At 41.9% G+C, this 21,393-nt stretch overlaps 1 protein-coding gene across 10 annotated transcripts in view; it reads right to left on the reverse strand.

The window, feature by feature from the left end:
* The window catches only part of WNK2 (WNK lysine deficient protein kinase 2), a 117,178-nt gene that overhangs the window by 38,552 nt on the left and 57,233 nt on the right, over window positions 1-21,393 (reverse strand). For 6 of the 10 annotated variants that reach the window (XR_012653861.1, XM_075053121.1, XM_075053120.1 and 3 more), the window contains exons 8-14: window positions 18,340-18,628; window positions 14,942-15,138; window positions 12,102-12,254; window positions 8,426-8,617; window positions 6,800-7,345; window positions 3,931-4,245; window positions 982-1,031 (exon numbers count right to left, since the gene is read on the reverse strand). Coding sequence is in view for 9 of the 10 variants with exons in the window: in XM_075053121.1 (XP_074909222.1) it covers window positions 982-1,031; window positions 3,931-4,245; window positions 6,800-7,345; window positions 8,426-8,617; window positions 12,102-12,254; window positions 14,942-15,138; window positions 18,340-18,628 (1,742 nt within the window). In the remaining variant the exon portion in view is untranslated. The remainder of the gene's footprint in view (window positions 1-981; window positions 1,032-3,930; window positions 4,246-6,799; window positions 7,346-8,425; window positions 8,618-12,101; window positions 12,255-14,941; window positions 15,139-18,339; window positions 18,629-21,393) is intronic. The other 4 variants (XM_075053115.1, XM_075053116.1, XM_075053122.1 and 1 more) reach the window with 4 other exon arrangements.

Consider the following 21,393-nt stretch of genomic DNA (forward strand, 5'->3'; position numbering starts at 1 on the left):
CACAATAAGGACGAAGTTGGTGCTGGCTCCTGCAACAGGCAAGGCATTCAGCTGCTTATGAACGCACACTGTTCGTATCTACCTTATCCATACACAACCACTGAAAAATCTGGCTTACTGCTGGGGCTAAGGCAGGAGCTGTAGCATGGGAGCAGCAGATGCCTGGGGAGGGCAGTCCTGCCCCTGAAGCAGCCCCCGGTCAGCCCCTCTCCAGCCCAGCAGCGAGCCTTCCTCTCCAGGACTCCTCCTCACTGCTTCCACCAAACCTTGCTGCTTCCCCTTCTCCTTCTGAGTACAGAAACAGGCAGACAAGGGCTGGCAAAAAATGAAACTTGCTTCTGTTTCTGAGGAGTGCTGAGCTGGCTCTGGGAGTTATTTATCGTTACTTCCGTCGTTAGCACGGCTAGGCTCGAGTGTGAGCTCGTGTGCTGCAAAACCACAGAACAGGCTTTGGCCACGTGTTCTGACACTTGTTGTAATGATACCTTTGAGTGGCTCAACACACAACTCTCACCGATACACCGTTCCCCGTAACGTACCTGGGGAAAGATGATTACAGAAGGTGATACAGGCATACCTTTGCTATTCGCAAAGAGGGAATAAACTATATACCCAGTTATACTAGTGTAGCATGTTTTCATACAAATTCAACAGTGTCAAAACCAGGGACTGTACCGCTTCAGTTATCTCAAAGAGAGAAGTTACACGCTGAAATGAAAGCTGTTGTACATACAGCAAGGCTAGGATGCAGCACCCAAACTGAAGAATTAAGAGTTGGGGGACCCAAAATAGGCACACTGCGCACAGAACATTTGCAGCTTTCTCCCTAGATGTGCACCCTTTCATCTTCTGGTCCGCTCCTGCTACTCTTCTCTCAGCCAAGGCAAAGGCCAGGCATTTGGCCCAGCCTTGTAAAGAGAGAGAGGAAAAACAGCCTCCAAAAAGAAAACATTTCTTATGCCAAAGAGATTATAATGATACCTTTCACAGCTCTGTGACAGAGTTTGAAGTTTGTCCTGTATTGCCTGCTCCTAAAATGTAAGAAAAAGTCATTTAAGTAAATGCATTTTATTGGCAGATGAAAAACACCTTTAAGAAAGGCTTTGCTGTCGAGACACCAGTAAACCTAAACCATTCTGTTCAACCAGTTCTTGGAATTCGATAAAAAATAAATGTCCCATTTTACCCTCCCGACATTACTTCTGTCCAAAGCATCAGTATCTGTGCACAACCACTTTTTAAGACAGAGCCACTAATCTGCTAGTTTCCTTCTGCTGTCTCTAAAGCAGAGGAGGTGGTGAAAGAAACAAAACAGTTCTCACCGCAGTGGAAAAACTTGATTGCAGGACAAATCCACATCAGCACCTACCTAATTTTATTTATGAATGGATATAAAGAATAAGCTATTTTGCTTCATTGCTTGGTTTAGTTTCCTGAAATATCTTAAGTATTTTCATTCTATTTTGCTTATCGTAAAAATTTTGGGGGAACTTACAAATAAAAGATGAAAATTCATCATTTAAAACCACTGCCCTCACACGATGTCCTCTTGCTCTCTACACAATAGAAATTTTCCCTATAATCTTCCCTCTTCCCTAGTTGCAATGCTAGGACAGACATTGACAACGTGACTTTCGCATCGGGTAGACCTGTTTTCACAGAATTTGTGATGATGGTGCTACTGGCCCTATGATAACAAACTTACTATATATGTACACAGACACACACACCTGTGCATGTACATAACCATATATGTATGTACACACACCCCAAATATATTCATAAATATATATAATTTTATATATATTTATAGATATATTTACAACCATATGTCTATAAAATCCTTCTATAGACACACAGCTAGAAACAAGTCCCTTGACTGTCATCACTACATCTTAATACCAAAGCAGTTGGTAGACTGGAGTTAAAAGCTTAGCGGTTAACCAGTCAACCCCACTCGCTGCTTATAATGCCACACATATGCCATGCCAAGCTTGACTGCAGTTTCAATAAAACTGCAAAATTAATGAACAGTGAGAACACAGACATAATGTATCTAAAATTTAGTAATGCACTTGATCAAGTGCCCTACAAAATCTCATTTGCCTGATCAATTCAGATTGGTTTGGATGTGAGTACTGCCACACATTTAAACAAAAGAGAAAAGATAAAAACATTATGGCAGAGTGGCAATGAAATGCAGTGTTTCAAATATATACAGCTATGAAACTCCTCTTACACCCAAGAAAACCTTAGCAATATATGTCATAAAATCAGCATGGGGAGCACGCTGATGAATTTGACTATCCTATGATATTGGATTGTTTCCTTAAATTGAAAAAGAGAAGGGAGTTAACTTATGGATGGAATATGAGAATGAAGTCAGCAAAACAGTGGTTAAATGTTCCTAGGGAAATGATGAAGTGACAGGACAGACATGTGCCTCAGTGGGCTTGGATTTCTCAGGTAATATAGGATAACTTGTAGCTCCCATATCACACTGCACAGTAACAACAAGGTTTATTCATATTTCAAGAATCTCTAATGGGATGGACCCTGCATTGAAGGCTGTAGTTTTGGCATCAGCATTGAACCTGACATGAGCTGTGCATACAGAAAAAAAGGCAGCTGGAGAAGAAATACCCTAAGGGATGCGCCTGACCCAGCCAGGCTTTACATGGGGATTCTGCAAGTGAAGCACTATAGACAGGTTCTACCATTTCTGCTATACCTAACCCACAGCATACAGAAATTCACCAGGAAACTTTCTGTATCACAGCACGAATATTTATTTGACAAGAATTAGGCTGCCATTAGAAGGACCAGCAAAAGGGGGAACTAGAATCTAGTTTTAGTGTTAGCAGCATCCTTACTGAACACCTTCTGGAAGAGGAGTTAAGCTGTATCTCTAATGAAATTCGTAGGCTGCACTGCGCAGTCAAGGCATGCGACAAGGGCATGAAAGCATGGGTTAAACCAGAAGAGATTTAGTTTGAAAAGATGGACACTGTTACTTTGGGAGGAAAGGTAGCTCAGAACAGAGAGCCTCAAGAGGAGCAATTCTGAAAGCAGAATTGCTGAGGGACATTTCCATTCAGAAGTGGCAAACAAATCAGGCTTATTTACTGAAATCCAGTACAAATGCCAAAACCTTTGTTTTGCTTTGTGTATGGATAGCTGTTGAAGAGTTGAAGAGAGGGAAATGTTCTGTGACATTCTGTCAAGACTGAAGGTTACACAATTATGGGAGTGGAAAGAAAAGTCAAAACAGCAGACAGGAGGAGCTGACAGTTTGATAAAGCAAAACAATAAAATGTATCTTGCTTATATGACCACTGAAAGTTGGGAATGCCTACGAATATTTGAAGAAACAAAAATCCCAGGGCTAGACTAGAATTCAGGCAATGCAGGAGGATACAACGCTAAATGAAATGGGAATAAGGTTCAAACTGAGGAGCACAAAGAGCTTCTACATAGTGAAGAATCAGATTATGAAGCAGTTTCTTAAGGCAAATGATGACTGGTTGCACAAGTGCTTGAGACATTTAAAACAAGACTGGACAAAACATGGATGAAACTCTACAGAACAGCTTCTTACACCACCCCCCCCCCCCACCCCCCCCCCGCCCCAGGACTTAAAAGAAAGTAATTTCTATCTCTCTGTTTGCGCTCAGCTATGGACAAAGAGGTACTTAGTCCTGCTGCCTCATTCCTTCAGGGAGACATTTCACAAGGTACAACATGCAGTTTCCAGCTTCATTTGAAATAGCCCATTATTTGCCAACCCAGCGTCGCCAGCATCTTGGACAAGCGGCTCTATATGTTGAGAGGGGATAATCTCCCTTGTGAAATAAGCCCACTACTTCACCAAGGAGTAAGAAAGAAGGTTAAGGTGAGGCTGGTGAGTTACTTCAGAGGAAACGTCTCTACCTCTTGAGATGTCTCTGCGACTGCCTGGACGGCTGAGCAGGGAGCTGGGAGCTGCTGACCCAGCGGCTGGGAAAGATCGGGCTGAAGCTGCAGCAGAGCAGAAGGCTGAAGAGGCAGACCGTGATCTATGGGGACAGACGGACTAGCGGTAGCAAGGCTGCCATGAATCTGTGAAATGCCTTCTGGAGCGACGCGGGGAGGCAACAGTTCAGGCTGCAACTGCAAAGGCGGTGACATGACTATTGAAGGTTGCACAGGCAGCACGGGCACCTGGGCTCCAGCTTCCAAAGCATACTGAGTGTGTCCAGTAATCTGCTGTAACACAACAGACAGCTATTAAAACAAATCTCTGCTTAGAGTGCTTGTGACTTACATGACAAGGTACTAAAGCCACCAGAGTTCACAGAGAAAGGATTATAATTCTGCAGTGAGACTATTTGTGTGGTCTCTGCTTGGAAAGGTTACTTAATGAGTTTAAACTTGCTTTGAAACAACCAAATAAAAAATCTAAGGGTTCTTCCTATATAATTATGACAATGTGCGTATTGCTTAGGCACTATTTAATTTGTAGAAACAAAGACGTATTCTGCCAAGAAATTAAAATCTTCGATTATGAATTCATTGTCCTGAATAATTTACTCTGTCTTCAACAAGCCTACCACAATGTCCATGCAGAGAAAAATATACTCTACCCATAATCTAAATCAGGATTTAAAAAAAAATCCTCTATAAATGTAGAATCGGTAGCTGGTATAGACCACACAATTAACTCTTTTTTACTGAATACATACCAGTGTCTTATGGAACACGTTGTTTTCCATCTAGTTTAAACATTTAAGACACAGCTTAACTCTTGACGTGCTAAGCACCAAGGCCCCAATCCTGCAAACGCCTCCTTGTGTTACACGCACAGAGGAAGTTTCATCTATCTCAGTGGATTTCTCCAGTGCATTAAAATAACTCCTGTGCATAAGCGCTTTGTGGGTGGGAACTGGACCGATGCGATTAGATGCCAACTACCTTAGAAACTATGTTGTTATTCTGCATAACAGTTCTTTTGAGTTGTACATTTAAGAACAGAACATTCTCCTTTTAGGTACATTATGTATTTTTCCAAGGGGATGGAGTTTGTAGGAAGAGGAAAAAGAAAAGAAAGGAAAATATGGAAGAAAAAAGGCTTTTTAGTACCAGGTATAACTCTGCCTAATTTTTACTTTTTTTTAAAGTATCACCATCTAGAGATTTAGACTATTTGGAGATTAAAAAAAAAAATTAAAAAATCAAGACTCAGACAAGAACTAGGCCACACAATTTCGTTACTGCATGCTCTCTGCAGATTCTGGATATGAGCTGAAATTATTATTCCAGGTTCTAATGTGGATAAAAATAAGGACGCGATGTGCTTTCCAACACATAACGGTTACAAGACTGCCTAAGTGGAGATTGTTAGAATAGCAACTGTGGTGTACATTGCAGAAGAGCAGCGAAATTTATTTTTTTTTAAAAATCTTATATAACTAGAAAAATTCACAAAATGTTTCAATGTATAATTTACCTGGGCAAAACTGAACTCAAGAGGTGCTAAACATCACCTGCCAAAAATGCACAGCACTGGAAAGCCTTTATTTACAGAAATACCTCTCCGTTGAACGTACTTTAAAACACAGAACAACGTATTTTTGACTATTCCTCTGCACTTGTCCATCTCGTTTGTAATAGCTATTTTTTATCCTAAAAATATTACTATGCAATTCTTCCACACCTATTTGATAGATAATGACTGTGTCAGGGTGGTTTGGGAATATCATCAGTTCTCCAGTTTTGGTGTTCGCCATGCTTGCTGTGCATAACGAGCCTGATGCAATTCCCTCTAAAGCCATTGGAAACATTACGGCTAATGAGCTCAGCGGTAACTGTCTCGGGCTCCATGTTGCCTACATTTTCACAAACTGTATTTCTGTACCAGAAATACGGCTGAAGAGAGAAATTTAAAAATGATGTACTGCTTTGAAGATGCCATGATATGGCAGGTTGAAATGGGATGTTATGAATTTTAATCAATATGTTACGGCAAAGTGATATAGTAGAACACAGATTTTCAAGAATGCTATTATTAACAGATTTAGCACGCTCTCCTGCTTGGGTCAGGATGCATTTCATGTTGTCGTATCACAGATGTGGCAATAGAAGTATTTACAGACTCTGTCAACAAGTCCTGAACCAGTTCTCTTGTAAATACTGCTAATATTGGAAGCTCCATTGTGTGCTTCATTTCTTTTAAGGGGGAAAGGGTCTGCAGCTAGAATCTGTTCATGTCTGATAGACCTCTTCCACACAGTTTTCTGGAGTCGTTATCGAACGGCCATTTCCCTTTACTGTTTTAAAGCAGTTCTATATCAAAACAACTCTATCACTCCTACCAGCTCACCCATATTTTGCCACGAGCGTACAACAGCCTACGCGTCGTGCGCAGCCTGGCGCGAAGGCACCAGCGAGGCTGGGCGGCTGCCGGCTCTCCTGCCGCAGCGGAACGACAGCTCACACTTCCTTCGTATTTGAGAGAGGAGAAGGAAGAAGGAATTCAAGAAGTGCTCTTGTCGGCTCGCTTCCCAAAGCCCCTTAGCTTATTCCCTATATCCTTGATATCCACCTGTCCCTGGATTAAGACCTCACCCGCTCCACCTGAGCTCACAGCTCCAGCAACCACCTCCAGGACTGAGGACAAGAAGTTAACAAAACGTCCTAAGAGCAAGGTCAAGAAAACCTCCCCGCTGTGTGTCTGCACCGGAGCGAGCCCCAGGAACGCCTGCGTTCAGAAACCACCCTCCGGTCCAGCAGCGACCGGCCCCGCGCCCGGTGGATTGATTACCTGGTGGCCAGCCCCAGGCGCAGCCAGAGTCTGTTCTGGAGGATGAATTACGCTTGGCTGAAGCGACTGAGGAGGAGGAGGAGGCGGCTGCTGCGGCTGGGACACTGCTTGCGTGCTCTGTGCGTGGTGGGGAGAGGGCGCTTCGCTCTGAATGATCTGCTGGAAGGTGGTCTGGTACATCTGCTGCTGGGGGAGCTGGGGCACCCCGTGATGCGGTGGCAACGCTGGCACTCCCGGCGGAGCCACGGCAAGCAGCGGTATTGTAGCAGCCGACATATTTGGCACTATCGTTTGGCAGGGCAAGACCAAAGAAGCCACGGTGGTATGAGGAAGATTGACTGCCTGCATGGGGAGGGCAGGGGAGTTTGGTGCCATAGGCAGAGTGGGGTTCATGGGGAGGCTGGGTAAAATCACGGCTGGAGCAAAATACTGAGAAGGAGCAGGTATGGGGGGCACGTTTGCAGCAGGCATATCAGAGAGGTTTGGAGGAAGGCTGTCAAGTCCTGCCAGAGGAGTAATTGCAGGAATGACAGGAAACTGAGGAATCTGAAAAAAATATAATATCACATAAATTGCAAGTGCTTTCTCTGATGGTACAAAGTAGTTTCATTTGCCATACAAGTACGTAGAAATCACCTGCGCCATGATGATAATTATGTCTGTTTGTTAATCACTTCCATTCATTTCCTGAGGTTTATAAACAGCAATAAACTCTGATTTATGCTTAAATCATTAGTAAAAGAGAAAAAAATTTCCTTTCGGGGGGGACGTCTTTATACCTTAGAAGCTTATGACTATTTCTAACGCTAGCTTGAAGCCCTCAAGCAACATACTAATTAAAAGTTGCTTTCATTTTAACAGAAATGAAAAGGAATCGGACCAGGCAAAACGCAAAACTCTGTCATGCAAAATTCGGTAAGACAATTTAAAACCCTTGTCTCTAAACAGGCTGGCTGCAACCCAGGCAGCACGGAAGATCCCATAAAAGGGTTTTTACAATCAAAACTCCCAGTGACATAGCAGACTAACTACACTGTCATCGTGGAAGCAGCTTGCTTCTTCCCTTCGGCACAAGCTGCTTCACATCACGGTGGCTGTCACTAGCAAACATGCTAACAGCACCAACAAACCCTTCCAGGCCAAGGAAAGGGTCCGTCCCTGGTACTGAAAACAGAAACAGGGCTGAGAGCTAGGGAGGGGGGCAGGAGGAGGGTGGGGAAAGTGGTAAAGTCAGGAGCTCAGAAAAAGAAAAAAAAATGGGCAATTTCTCATGCTGTTAAGCCTGGGATGGGGAAGAGAGTATGCCAGAGGGGAAGGTGCAAAAAAACCCGCAAAAACCAAAAAACAACAACAACAAAAAAGCAGAAATGCAGTTATTGCAATTTTGTAACTGCCATTAACTGGATTCTCTAGGCATGACACAGGATTACTCACAAAGGAGATTTTTGCTTCACCAAAGACAAATAGTAAAGAAATATACAGGAATTAGGAAAAAGCTATACTCTTATGGACTAATTAAATCAGCATGCATTCAAAATAGCCACACAAAAACTGCAAATCATGTTAATTATTAGCTGGAAAGCTTTACTCAAAGTGATGTATTCACACAGTTTTCAAAGATATTACCTGGGAGGGGGCCACCGGTGGAAGCTGTGGCACAGTTGAAATCTGAAGGGGTTTTAGTGGTGTACTGCTAGCTGCCACCTGAGAGGTCTGGGGTTGATACTGGGGTAACAGATGGGTTGCAGGCTGGATTGGGCAAACTGGCTGGCTGGCAAGCACCTGCTGCAGAGAAGCTTGCTGGGATATGGGTTGCTGCTAGGAGAGAAAAGAAGAATAAAAAATGTTATAGCCTGAATATTACGAAAGAACCAGTTCACTGGACGCAGCCACCTGCTACTCTCTCCAATTCAAGCCACACAGTCAGAACAGAACTGCCACTCGGAGTAGGGACGGTTTATAGAAGAGAAGGGCGCTCCTAATTTAAACACTGTACAAGAGCCTATGTTTAAAACACATTTAAATGCAAGATACATTACCTGAAAAGACAAGTTCTAACTGTCTTGGAAAGGTTATTTGTAATGACTCAGACTCTTTAAATCCCAGAGATTGTTCTAGTTGGCCCTGCAAAATCCCCACCTACTAACTTCAAAGATTCCTACTATGCAGATTATACCCAGCTAATCTTGGCATTCAAAAGCTGACTACATAATGTAGCAGGCATTGAAATATACAACACTTATTATCTGAGACATGAATAAAACACAATAATTATAGTAAAAGCTGGATCCCAGTTATTTCTGAGGTGCTGTAGTAACAATGTGGCAGCCAAAAAAGCAGGTTTACCCTTCCAGGGAAAACAGTGCTCCACTGGCCTGCCAGATTTTATACAGTAGAACAGAAATAAAAAGCTGCATTAAAGCTGAAAAGAATCAGTAACAAACTTTCACATTTTCCATGCTAGCGGGTACCTCCTTCTTCAGTCCCTCTAATTAATGCTGAAAGGACTTTAAAAAACATCTTCTGTTTCAGAAGCATGGCACCGAGGCACCGGCTTGGCTCTGGATTGACCACCTTGGGATGACAAGACTGATTGCTTCACCTGGGCTCTGCAGCCCATAGAACCTAACACCATGCCCAATGGTCAAAAGGTAACTTTAAAATGAACAGCCAAGCGTTTTAATCTTTCATCTTCGCCACTTCCACAGTAAATCAGCATCATAATATTTTGCTCTGCACTTTTTTAGTGGCAGGATTCTTCAACCAGTTTTTGGGTATTAATACAATAAAACTGTAGAAGATGCATCAAGGAAGCAAGATGCCATCCACCCTTGAACAGCTAAAACTCAACCACGACTGGTAGGTTTCCAATACAAGCACTGGTGAACAAAAGAGCATTTGGCAGCTGGTATCGAGTGTCTGGGGCTGAAGGCACGGAATGCCACATGCAGTGCAAGATGTGCTGGGGATGGCACTGAGGAACTCTGCACAGCACCAGCTCAGCTCCTGCAGCATTTATCAGTCCTGCCTCCGTATTCAGCTTGCCACATTCAAGAAAAAAAACCAATGACATGGCTCTGTATTGCAGTTTCTGCCATTCCAGCTTTTGGGAAAGCAGGGGCATTCACCCAATTAAAATCCCAAACTCAAGGGAACGGCAGCGCCGATGCAAACAAGGGCTCAGCAGGAGCTGGGCTGGTACTGCTGCGGAGACAGAGCACACCAGCAAGGTGGGGGGGACGGACCCCACTCGTCCCACAGCGTGAGCTCTGCACCACGGGAAGCTCCTGCCTGGCCCAGCCCGACCTCAGGAGCGGGACAGCCACATGCGCACGGTGCCAGGCTGGAGCCGATCGCCCCTGCCAGCACCCAAAGCCAGCTCAGGTATCGCGGCGTCCCTGGCTGGGTTAATCTGCAGCTCAGACAGGCTGCCCGCAGATAACGGCAGATTGAGCACGCGGACACAGGCTGTTCGACCCACCTTCAACCTGAGAGGACACTGCATGAAAAGCAGAAAGACTGCGCTCGTGGAACTAAGCAGCCGAAAGCCTCCATTTCAAATTGAATTTGTGTTTTACGAAACGCTTGTGGATTGCACAAGGCGTAGGGAGGGGAAAATATCCAAATGAATCACGCTAACTTTGCCTCGTTATAACCTTAACATTATAAATGCACAGATAACCAAATTGGGGGGGAAAAAAAAAAAAGAGATGCAACATTGATCCCATGTGTCTGACCCATCAGTGTATATTCATACAAGATCAACAGATTTCATTCTGTTAGACAGATGAACTTTCTCACCCCCATTTCCCATTCTTTCGTTGACCTGCCCTACCATTAATATACAAAAGAATGCAGATCTCTCCTGCTCATGGCATCATGCTGGAGACTGGGAACACCAGACCCACTTCTGTCTCTGAGGCACACAGGTGCTCTGGGAAGTTCTGCACAGAAGCTTTATCATTTTACCTATTTCTGTAATAATAATATTGTAAAAAGTCAGTCTGTTTTAGGGCTTCCCGGCAAGATCAGAAAACAAAGACAGGCTAGTTACTAAATCCTTTTACTATCAGGGATAGAATTACTTCAAGAGACAGCAACACTGTGAGGAAAGGGCATGTGAAAAATTGAGCAAGTTGGGCAAATATCCTATTCCAAACCAGCATTTACTCATGGGGGAAAACAATTAACAGATTTTAAATTGTCATCATAAAGCTCCAAAGGCCACTAGAGAGATCTGTGCAACTGACGAGGTCCTAAATTTGCATAAGTGTAAAATTTTTTGGCTGAGAGAACCATGAGAATATCCCTGCCCATTAGAAAAAAACCCTGATATATGACAAAACTTCACATAAGCATATGGTTTTCAATGAGACCAAATTACATTGTTCCCATACTGATGCTTTCAGAAGAACAGGGCATGTAAAAAAAAAAAAAAAAAGAAAAAAAAGGGGGGGCAATCTGTGAGAGAAACGTTGCTAACTAAAGAAGTTTGGAGGAGTATGATACATGCCAGTCACAAAGTATACAGACACTCCCCAGCCCGGTCAACAGTTTCTTCCAAAGGAAGCCAAACTTTCGGTAGAATGACAGAAAAGAGCCACGAATTATCACGTGTACAGGTCCGTGGCTGCACTCCCGCCAGGCTGACTCCACCTCTGCACAAGGAGGCAATCGCAGCCTTTGCAGCCGCCCCTCCGCTGCTTGAGAGCTGTTCTGTAATACCTTTAAGGGACACAGGTTTGGGGGGAATTCGATAACTCAAAATGCACAAAGAATTACTATCTGGAGACAATTCGGAGAGAGACAGACTCTTCCCTTGGAAGATAAAGGTACTGGCTGGGTGCCTATACCGAGCTATATTTAACACACGTACACAACTCAAAAAGCAGCATCACTGAGGATTTGGAGACAACTGACACCAGGCAACAGAGTCTCTTTCTAACCGTTTAGAAAGGAGGTGCCAAATAATAACGCAAAATTAATAAAAAACTATTTGATATTTAAGGACCAGGATAGTACACTGAAATCAATCCAAGGTTTCAAGCCGATGCTGTTAAGCTGCAACGGAAGAGAATTCCAAACTGCATCGAGACATTCCAAGGTACCACCCAACAGTTGTCCTCAAGCTCGTTGCTCTTCCATGCCTTAAACCCAACAACCTCTGCCCCATCCCTAAGTCTCTCAAGTGGCAGTTCAGCGGTTTCAAACGCCCCAAACTTGCTACGGGCATGGGCTGGAGCAGAGCACGGGCAAGGAACAGGAGGAGAAAAGCGCTTTTCGGCAGCAGCTGAGCTCTCACCTGTTGGCCGGCCAGCACCGGCTGCGGCTGCCCCAGCTGCAGGGAGGAGACGGTGGTGGGCTGGACGACGGGGAACGGCATGGCTGGCTCCTGGTAGTGCTGGGGCCGCTGGGAGACCACCGCCGGCGCAGCCTGAACCGCGGGGAGGCCAGGCTGCAGGAGGGAGAGCACTGCTTTAGAGGAGAGCAACCTGCGCGCTAAGAGCCTCTGCGACTCTTCATCAAGAAAAGAATTGCAAGTAAACAGTCTACTCAGTACTCGGTTCAAAACAGAGGGGGGGAAAAAAAAAAAAAGAAAAATTATCTGCAAGGAATGGAAAGTTTTTTAATCTAAAAATGTGGGAAAAAGTCAGAAAATTCCAAATAAAACAACCAAACTGCATTGCATTTCTTTCTGGAAGCAAGCGTGCAGAGCAGTAAAACTACTGAAAGCACACACACAGTGACTGAGAATATACCAACAGCAACAACAAGGTGTTAAGTGGGTGAAACAGAAATTTATCTTTACAGAGATTTTTATAATTTCATAAAGAATCTTTATCTTCCAAAAAAGCAGGTAATTTACTTGAAACGGATGCTAAGAAAACATATAGAGATATGAGAACCAAATGAAAACCACAGGGGAAGTGAAAACAAAAAAAAAAGGGGAAATTCAGATAAGGTTTGTAACAGCAGCAGTTCTCTAAAACTTCAGCTCAAACAAAGTAGATAAATTAAAAATAAACAGAATGTTGGACTGAGGCTCATAAGCCTAAAAAAACCCTCAAACTAATACAGCTCCAGTTATGTGCTTATTATCTTGGTAAATAATCTCCCAGATAAAAAGTGAATTTTTTTTTTTTCCCTTGGAAAATGGAAGGGTTTGAGTCAGACTTTTGTTTCCTGTGCTGAGATTTTCAAACCTTGGAACTTTTTACCTAAGTTATTGCAGGAAGAAAAAACTATGGAAACCCCATCAGAAAATAAAAACCTATGAGAAATATTTTGCTCATGAATAAAAGGTTATGATCTTTCCAAACCCTCAATCACAAAAAGATGTAATGCATTTAGGTTAAAATTACTGAAACCTATCAATGGAAAGAATGAGTCTGCTCTAAAAGAGTATGCTGTACAGCTCAATCTAATAAAAAAAAATTAGTTAGTGCTTCAGGTGAACAAGAAACGAGGAAGGATGTATCCCAGGAGACGTATGCACATAGGAAAGGTAGTGTCCACAGTGGAGGGAGCTGGCTACAGATGCCAAGGATGAATTTTTTTCCTTCAGGTAAATGGAGTCATGTTTCAATGCATTCACAAAATACAGTTCATAATTTCTTGTAGGCATTTTGGAAAATATAAGGTAAACCCAGGGAAAATGATGCACTTCCCAAGTAGGCAGGGTAAATCTGGATCGAGCAGGAAAAAAACGTTGGTCCTGGATTTTATTTTTTCTTCTCTTAAGTCAAATAGGATGAAACAAAAAAAATTAACCTACCACATCATCACTGTCATTTTTACTAGGCAGGTTGCTTCCACTGCTCGGGGTAGCCGCAGTGGCCAGCTTGCTCTCTGCCAGTGGTGTTCTGCCAGCGCAGACTTTACAACAGGGCTGGGACCGTCCAGGCACGTTGGCTTCTCTGCCATCGGAGGGTTCGGAAGGCAAAATGTTTTCTGCAACTCTTGCAGATCTCATGGAAGAAGTACCGGTCTTTTGGCTAATTATGTATTGTAAAGATTCATGTAACAGAGGCAGGTCTAAACTTCTGCCGCATGGACTGCTTGTTTAGGGAAGAGGTTGAGACACCAAGTTTTCCGGGAGCTGGCTACCTGGGGAGCGAGCACTTTCAACAAGCATCAGGACTTCTGATGTGTTTTGATTTTGGCCAGACTGAAATAAGGAGGCTAGGCATGTCTGACGAGACTGCTGAGGAAGCCTTAGCTCTGTAGGGTTTGCAGAGGTCCCCAGTGCCACCAGAAGCGATGACGAGCCTGCCACCTCCTCTCTAGTCTGCCCATATGTGTCTTCCTCACCCAGGTCTTGGGGAAAGGACGTTGGTTTTGGAGTCAAAGCCACGACAGGGTCGCTGTGGCGGCAAAAAGCAGCGTGAGCACTGCCTGTCCTGTGGGCTGGGTGCAGGCTGGGACTGGAACGTCGTGCTGCCACAGCTTCTGAAGTTCGTGTTGTACCTCTCACTGGAAGCACCTGAAGATTTATGTTCACTCGCATATGTTTGTTCTTGCACCAGTAGTTCCATTAATTGCTTTTGGTCAAGGTCATAACGGCACAAAAACGGGAGCAAGTGTGAACGTCTGACTGTGCTACCAGCACCTGATTTTGGAGCCTCAGTAATGGATATACATCGCTGACTCTGTGCAAGATTAAATCCAAACCCAGAGCCAGAAAGGCAGGGACTGGATGTGTGACCTTTGTCACAGCTGGAAGAAACATCAGACCCAAAAGAGTCTTGAACAAACGAAGGAATAATAACATGTGGCTATACTAACAGTGAACAAAAACAAACAGAAGAGTTCTCAACTACATGCATGAGTTTAAAACCAATCATTGCAAAGCTACTAATGTAGTTCAGCAACAATGGACTGAGAAGAAGCTTTTTTACTGAAAGTATGACAGCTGCCAGTGAAGCACTTCTTCAGAATGGCAAATCTAGCTAGCCATACACCATCTAAGTGCACGTTTCAGATCAACTAGAAACCTATTACTAAGCTAGTCACCATCGATAGAGGTGAGCGAGGAATATATAAAGCAAGCCCTGGAATCCGTACCTGCTGAAAACAAGAGTATAAATGAGCCATAAAGTATGATCTAGGATACAAAATGATTTCGAAATGCTTTAGACTTACTCCTGAGGGCTGCTGGTAGTGCCCCAGCTGCTGAAGGCTATGGGGCACAGCCTGGCTCTCGCTCAGAGGTGGGCTGTACACCCGCTGGATAGCAGGAGGGACTGGATCAGGCAGAGACGAGTAGATGACACTTTGCTGGCTGCTTTGGGAGTCTGAATAAACAGTGGACCCCTGGCCACTGTCAAATGTGCTGTCGGCTGAAAGAACAGCATTTTTTTATTAGAAGCTCAACAACTCCAAACATTCAAGTAATGATTTTAGAGCAAGGTCAACACTGGTTTATGTAATTAGCATTTTTACTAACCTAGTCCTTTCCATTATATAAATAAATTATACAACACAAATGTTATTTTCCACAAAAGGCACACACTGCTTCTCTTAAGCCAAAAACCATCCCCACGGATTTCTCTGCATGATGGTATTTTAGGCACATTGATATTTCCTTTAAAGGGCATAAGGTTGACATTAAGAATTGCAGATGTTTATAGATTTTGTAGGATGAAAGGAAACCCCAATTGTAACGTTCATAGCAGATCATGGAGTCTTTTAGGGTCAGATCTCCCAGAAATGCACTGACTTCGACAACATCTTTTATTAGCAGCACTGAAAATTACAAATTTCTTTATATTGTATGCTTTATTAGTTCCACAAATCATACCCTACTTGAGTATGTAGCAATATCTCAAGATGAAGAACAGATAACAAAAAATTTGCAGGTCTGCAGTGATTTAGGAGTACCATTTAGAGCTCTGTCAGAGTTTCTCATGCAGAGTGTTTGTCCAGCTACCTGCAGAATTGCACAGCTACAGGTACTGGGCAAGTATCATATCATTTGTCCAATGGAAATAAAGCTGTACCATTGAGTACTACCGATTTAAAAATGCCTTTTCACAACTTTTGAAGCCTGTAAAGTACAGGTACCTAGTTCTTCTTGAGCATAAGCTACTGTTTTCTTCAGCTGAGAAATGAAATGAGACAATCAAGACTGTAGTTCTAAGTACCCAAAAGACAAAGAGCTTGTAACAGAGATTTAAAATTCAAAACTGAAAGAAAACTGTAAACAGTTACAAAAAACCAGCTTAAATTACAGCTAAGTTTAAATGCTATTTCTTTTTCTGACACATTCCATCTTCTCTTTTTTCCATATTCCAAATAAGGTTTTACTTATTTGGCTTTTAAATAACAAATTATTTTTTAATAGCACCTGAGATGACATTCTCCTCAGTACTCGCAAACTATTCTCCCAACTGTTTTTTTGCAAAACTAAACTCCCCTCTATATTTATTCAGCTCATTTCTAAAAAGAATCAACATGGCCCTACTCTAAGAAGGCAGGGATTTGTGCCGCATATACACTTCCATTTTATTACAAACGATTATTCAAGACCTCAAAGGAGGGGGAAAAAACAACAAAAAAAAGAGTATAATGGTAGAGTGCTAAAGTAAAAGCTGTGAGTCAGTCTCAGATTTTTATAGAACAACATGCATTACACACATTAAGTTATTAATTTACGTTTTTATATTTGACCTCAGATTATATGAATTAGTAGAACACTAATTTATAGAGGTCTTAAGGCTAACATCACTAAGAAAACGTTCGAAGACATCTGATAGTGAATTGTCAAATAATACCAAGTATTGGTTAAAAGTTGAGGAGGAGTAGGAAAAAAACTGTGGGGTTTATATTTAGTATAAAATTCTGCCAACTCATGTCCAAAAGAACCATGGGAAGCATAAGTAGCCTCATTGTACCATTGGAAATGAAGAGAGTCATAATGACGGAGTTTCTCAAAGGAATTAGATAGCATTAAGTAAGTATATGATCCAAAAAAATGAAATGAGATCAATTTAGGTTCATAAAAAAAGCTTTGTAAATACTGCAGTATTCTGAGTGTTATGCAAATATGGCCATTTCTCATATCTTGTAAAGGTTTGTTTTCTTCTAGAGGCATGCTTGGTTATTTTAGTATTCAAAGCAGGCTTCTGTATAGCAATTTATACAATACATGAATTAAAGCAGCAGCTATCTCTTTGCTAAAGACAATACACCTTTAATTTAAATATGCTTATGCAAAAGTCCAGAACAGTAAAACAGAAACATTATGATAATAGTTTAGTAGCAAAATACATATATCAGATTTTATCAGAAAAACTGGCTAGAAAAAAAGGCACTCCCATAAAATTTCAAATCTTCCCAGCTAAAAGTATCTGGCAACATTTCCTTCAAGATGTCTAAAAGTATAGATAAATTAAGATTTCAAGACCAGAGCTTGACTTGGTAACAAAGGTTGATTTTAGGGGACAGAGACAGGGATATGTTACTTTCGGGAAATAAAACCACTACTTCCTCATGCCTTGCTGTTTGCTGGAGAGAAGTCTGATGCTCAGAAATAAAACAAAGAAACAACAAGCTCTGCAAGCAAAGACAGGTAGTTTCTTATTCAGAGATAGACTAAAATCAGTGCTTGAAATTAAAATAGGAGACATAAATCCAACTGCCTTGAAATAGCCCAGCGATCACTCTTGAATCAGCCCCCAGCTGAATGTAAAGAGTTGGCACAGCATTGGCTTGTAGCTAGCAGGGCCTGGACAAACAAGAGCAACCACCTACTCTGCCCTGCCACAACAAAGATCAAACAACCCCCTTGCTTCAACGCCATGAGCTCAGGACAAAATCGAGAGCCTGGAGGAACAGAGAGCACCTGCATCACGACCTAAGGACCCCAGTAACAACTGCAGCGTCAATCCACAGGGTCTGGTGCTCTCAGCGTGTGTGACTGAGCCACAGTTAATATTTCCCACGAAACAGGGAAATCTTGAATTACATCATGTAACATTCAGAGATGGATTTTTTTTTCCTGCTGTAGACCTTTGCACAAATTTCACAAAAAACTTCACACAAGCCATCAAGACTTGACTCGCAAAACACAAGAAACTGCAGCACTTTGGTTTCAGCAAGGTCTGCTTTTGAATAAACATCTCCACATTGCCAACATCATTTGAATAAGCCACCAGTTGCTCTGACCACTTTGGTGCCAATTCAACTTCTCCAGGCTCTGAAATTGTGTTTCACACAAACTTAGTGTTGATCCCACCACCTGGCACAGAAAACACGTATTTTTTGTGTCTAGCAGCAGGTCTGCTTGCTTTTCCATTTACAAATATATTATGTTTCCTGCATTTATTGCTACTGAAGGAGGAGCTATCTCTATTTTCAATTTTTCTTGAAACTTTATTTCTTTCAAAATTGTTATGCATCTGAGACACTTGTGTTCTTTGACCTACTGTGCAAAAACATGCACAGCAGTTCGTCTCACTGCTGAGCTCAGATTATATTATACTATATTATTATTTACCCTCTGACATTCATCACTGTGACAAAACCAACACGAGACTTACATGCAACAGACGTGACGCTGGTGGGCAGGTTTTGCTGAAATGCATGCTGGTCCGCCTCAGGCTCCTCCGACTCCGAGAGGACATGGTGACCAGTGTGAGAAAGGTAGGTGACCTGGACCTGCTGTGCATGCGGCGTCTTCAACTTCTCCAGACATTCCGAGTCCCGACGTTCCTCTGACTGCATCCTAGGCCAAATTCTCTCTCTTCTCCATAGTATTAACGCTACTCTGTCACGTATTGACTTCGCAACTATCTTGAGATCATTTTCATGAAAAAATCCAGAGTCAATCTACAGAGGAGGCACAAACTTAGCAAGATTATGTGTGCATGGACGTGCACGCACACATGTGCACACATACGTATTACTCGAATCTCTTCCTAACAGAGAAAACATCAGTTTGAAATAACATGAATTACATATTTATTCCTCACAGGAACAGGAACTCAAGAGCTTGATGGGGGCTTTTCTGAACAAAAATTCTATCCATAATGCATTTTTAAAACAATAATATGTATTTCTAAGACATGAATATATATTGGGTCAATTTGTTCACCCGTTAACATCCATTGAGAAGAAGAGAGCAAGTTTAACTGCAGATACGTTCCCCTTTTTTTTTTTTGATTTGTTTGGAAAGACTAACAGAATAGTCAAAAGAGGAAAAAACCACCTTTGAAAAGTGTTCTCTGAGCAATGCAACTGGAGTAAACCATAATACCCCTAAATCAGAATTTATTGCCTTAACCTTTCCAGTATACACAGTGTCCCAAATTGCTGTGCTTGATATCACAAGTCATGAAGGAAAAGATGTTAACAGAATTTTGTCCCAAATTAACTTCTCTTAAATGGTAATGTCAGTCAGTACTGATTGACTTTTTATAAAGAAAAAGCCTATCGAGTCAAATGCAGACCGTTCACATTTAACTGAAAAGGGGACCAGACTTTCCCAGAATTCAACTGCTCAACAGATAAAATGGAAATTCATCTTTGTCCTGTTTGTTTGCATAATCTCCTACAGCACAGGGTATGGATTTTAGTTTAATAACGACCCACCGGAGATTCGTCTGCTCTCCCTAGATTCTTAAAATGCATATTCTACAGATTTGGAAGCGCTTATATACATGGAAGAAATCCAGAGGTTTTCCTTCTTTGCTCTTGCCCAAACACGAGACAGTTTTACAGCTTAGATTTTTGCTGTTTAAAATTAATAGGTGCAAAGCAGCTTAAAATACAGCTGCAGATAGATATGGGTATTTTCCACTGCCTATGCCCTCAGACCTTACTGACATTCCTGAACCGATGATCCAGCAAATGCTAACGACAGAAGGGAGCTACTCGAGAGAAGAACCACGTAGGTCCAGAGAACCTTGTACGGTACTAACGTGCCCAGTAGATTCTTCATGACAAAGCTTAATGGGAAGGCACTGAAAACCTGCCACAATAACAATTTTTTTTTAAACAGTTCTTATTCCTACATGTCTATATAAAGAATGGTTAAAGTTTAATGAAGACATGGTATTTTACAGTACCCGCTGGTTGGGAAAGGTAACTTCAGGTTGCAAACCCACCAGAACATTTCAAGTTCCTTTTGCCCACCTCGTTTGGACAGGCTGCAATGCCTGACTACTGCAAATCCATCGATAATGATAAATAATTCCCTGTACTCAAAAGGTCTCCTGCATTCTTCTCTTCCACAGCACATAAAGCAACACAAATTGATGAAAGCACATGGCTTTGGTGTTCCACAATTCATAAGGGCTAGAAAAAGACATTTAGGAATGAATGTCCCCCTTTGCCCAACCCCCCAACAGCCTCAAGCTTGAAAGCATTTCATATGCAGTCACTTAGGTAACTGTTAATGTAATAGTAAAACACAGGTTTTAAAATTATTTGGGAAAGGGTATAGTATCACAGTAGTTTGGTAGTGATCCTTTTAAATACACTTTCTATGAGAATTATTTCCTCTTCAAAACAAAGTATCACAACTATGGGCCAAGTGACCTACAGAAGTTCAAAATTCCAACTATTTCCATAAATATTTAAAAGCAAAATATAACAGCAAGTAACTGTACCAGAGCAACTTTTAAATGAAATGAGCTCTGTAACAATACATTGCTCGAAAAATATTGGACCTACTGCAAACTAATGACAAGAAGACAGAGGAGCCTGAATTTCTCCCACTAAATTTGGAGTATGTGGTGATGAGTCCAAGCACAGTAAGGCAATATTACCAAAATGAGTGCCTCCTAAGCAGAACAGGAGTGGTGATGACAACATCATTAAATGGGATCCCTTGGGATTTAGATTATAATAGGAACACTTCTGCAAGCGCAAGAAAATTCAGACCCTTCACTCGGTGCTTACTGATTCTGTCTCCATGACATTAGAAAACCTAAACAACTGCAGTGAAGACATCATTAAAATATGAGTTCAAGGACTATATAGTGAAACTGGAACACAGAGTAGTTTTCCTAACAAAACCCCGTAAGTTATGAAGATACAGAAATTCACCAAGTTAAACTTATCTGTTAAAAAATCCAAAGCTTATTCCTAACTCCGTGCAGTGGGCTTGAATCTAGTTTCCTATTTATGTTTGGTGATAGAGTAGCTGACCACATACTTTCCTCATCTACATTCCTCCTAAGCAACATCAACAGAAAAGATGGAAAGAAGTGTTTTGAAGAATTCAGTGCAGAATATTTTGTTATTGAACTTTTGAACTCTTCTAATTTATTTCAAGCTGCTGTCTGAAACTAAACAGATTCCAAACAAATTTAAAGACATTCAACAGCTAACAGAAATTGGCAGAAGAGTTTCCGAAATATAAAAGTAGAAGAGACCTCTATGGTTCCTAAGCTATTTGAAATGCCACTTCATGAATCTGTTTTCATACTTGGTAAACAATAGTTTTCAGTTCTTAGTTCTTCCCCATTTACCCCCTTCTTACAGCATTCATTCTAAAATCAATGCAAACTGTTTAAACTAGACACCTGGAATGGTTTAAGTGGAAGGAACTTTACCAGACTTGTTCCTGCTGTCCTTTGAGATTTATGCAC

Source organism: Buteo buteo, chromosome 21 (assembly GCF_964188355.1).
Source record: "Buteo buteo chromosome 21, bButBut1.hap1.1, whole genome shotgun sequence".
NCBI lineage: Eukaryota > Metazoa > Chordata > Aves > Accipitriformes > Accipitridae > Buteo > Buteo buteo.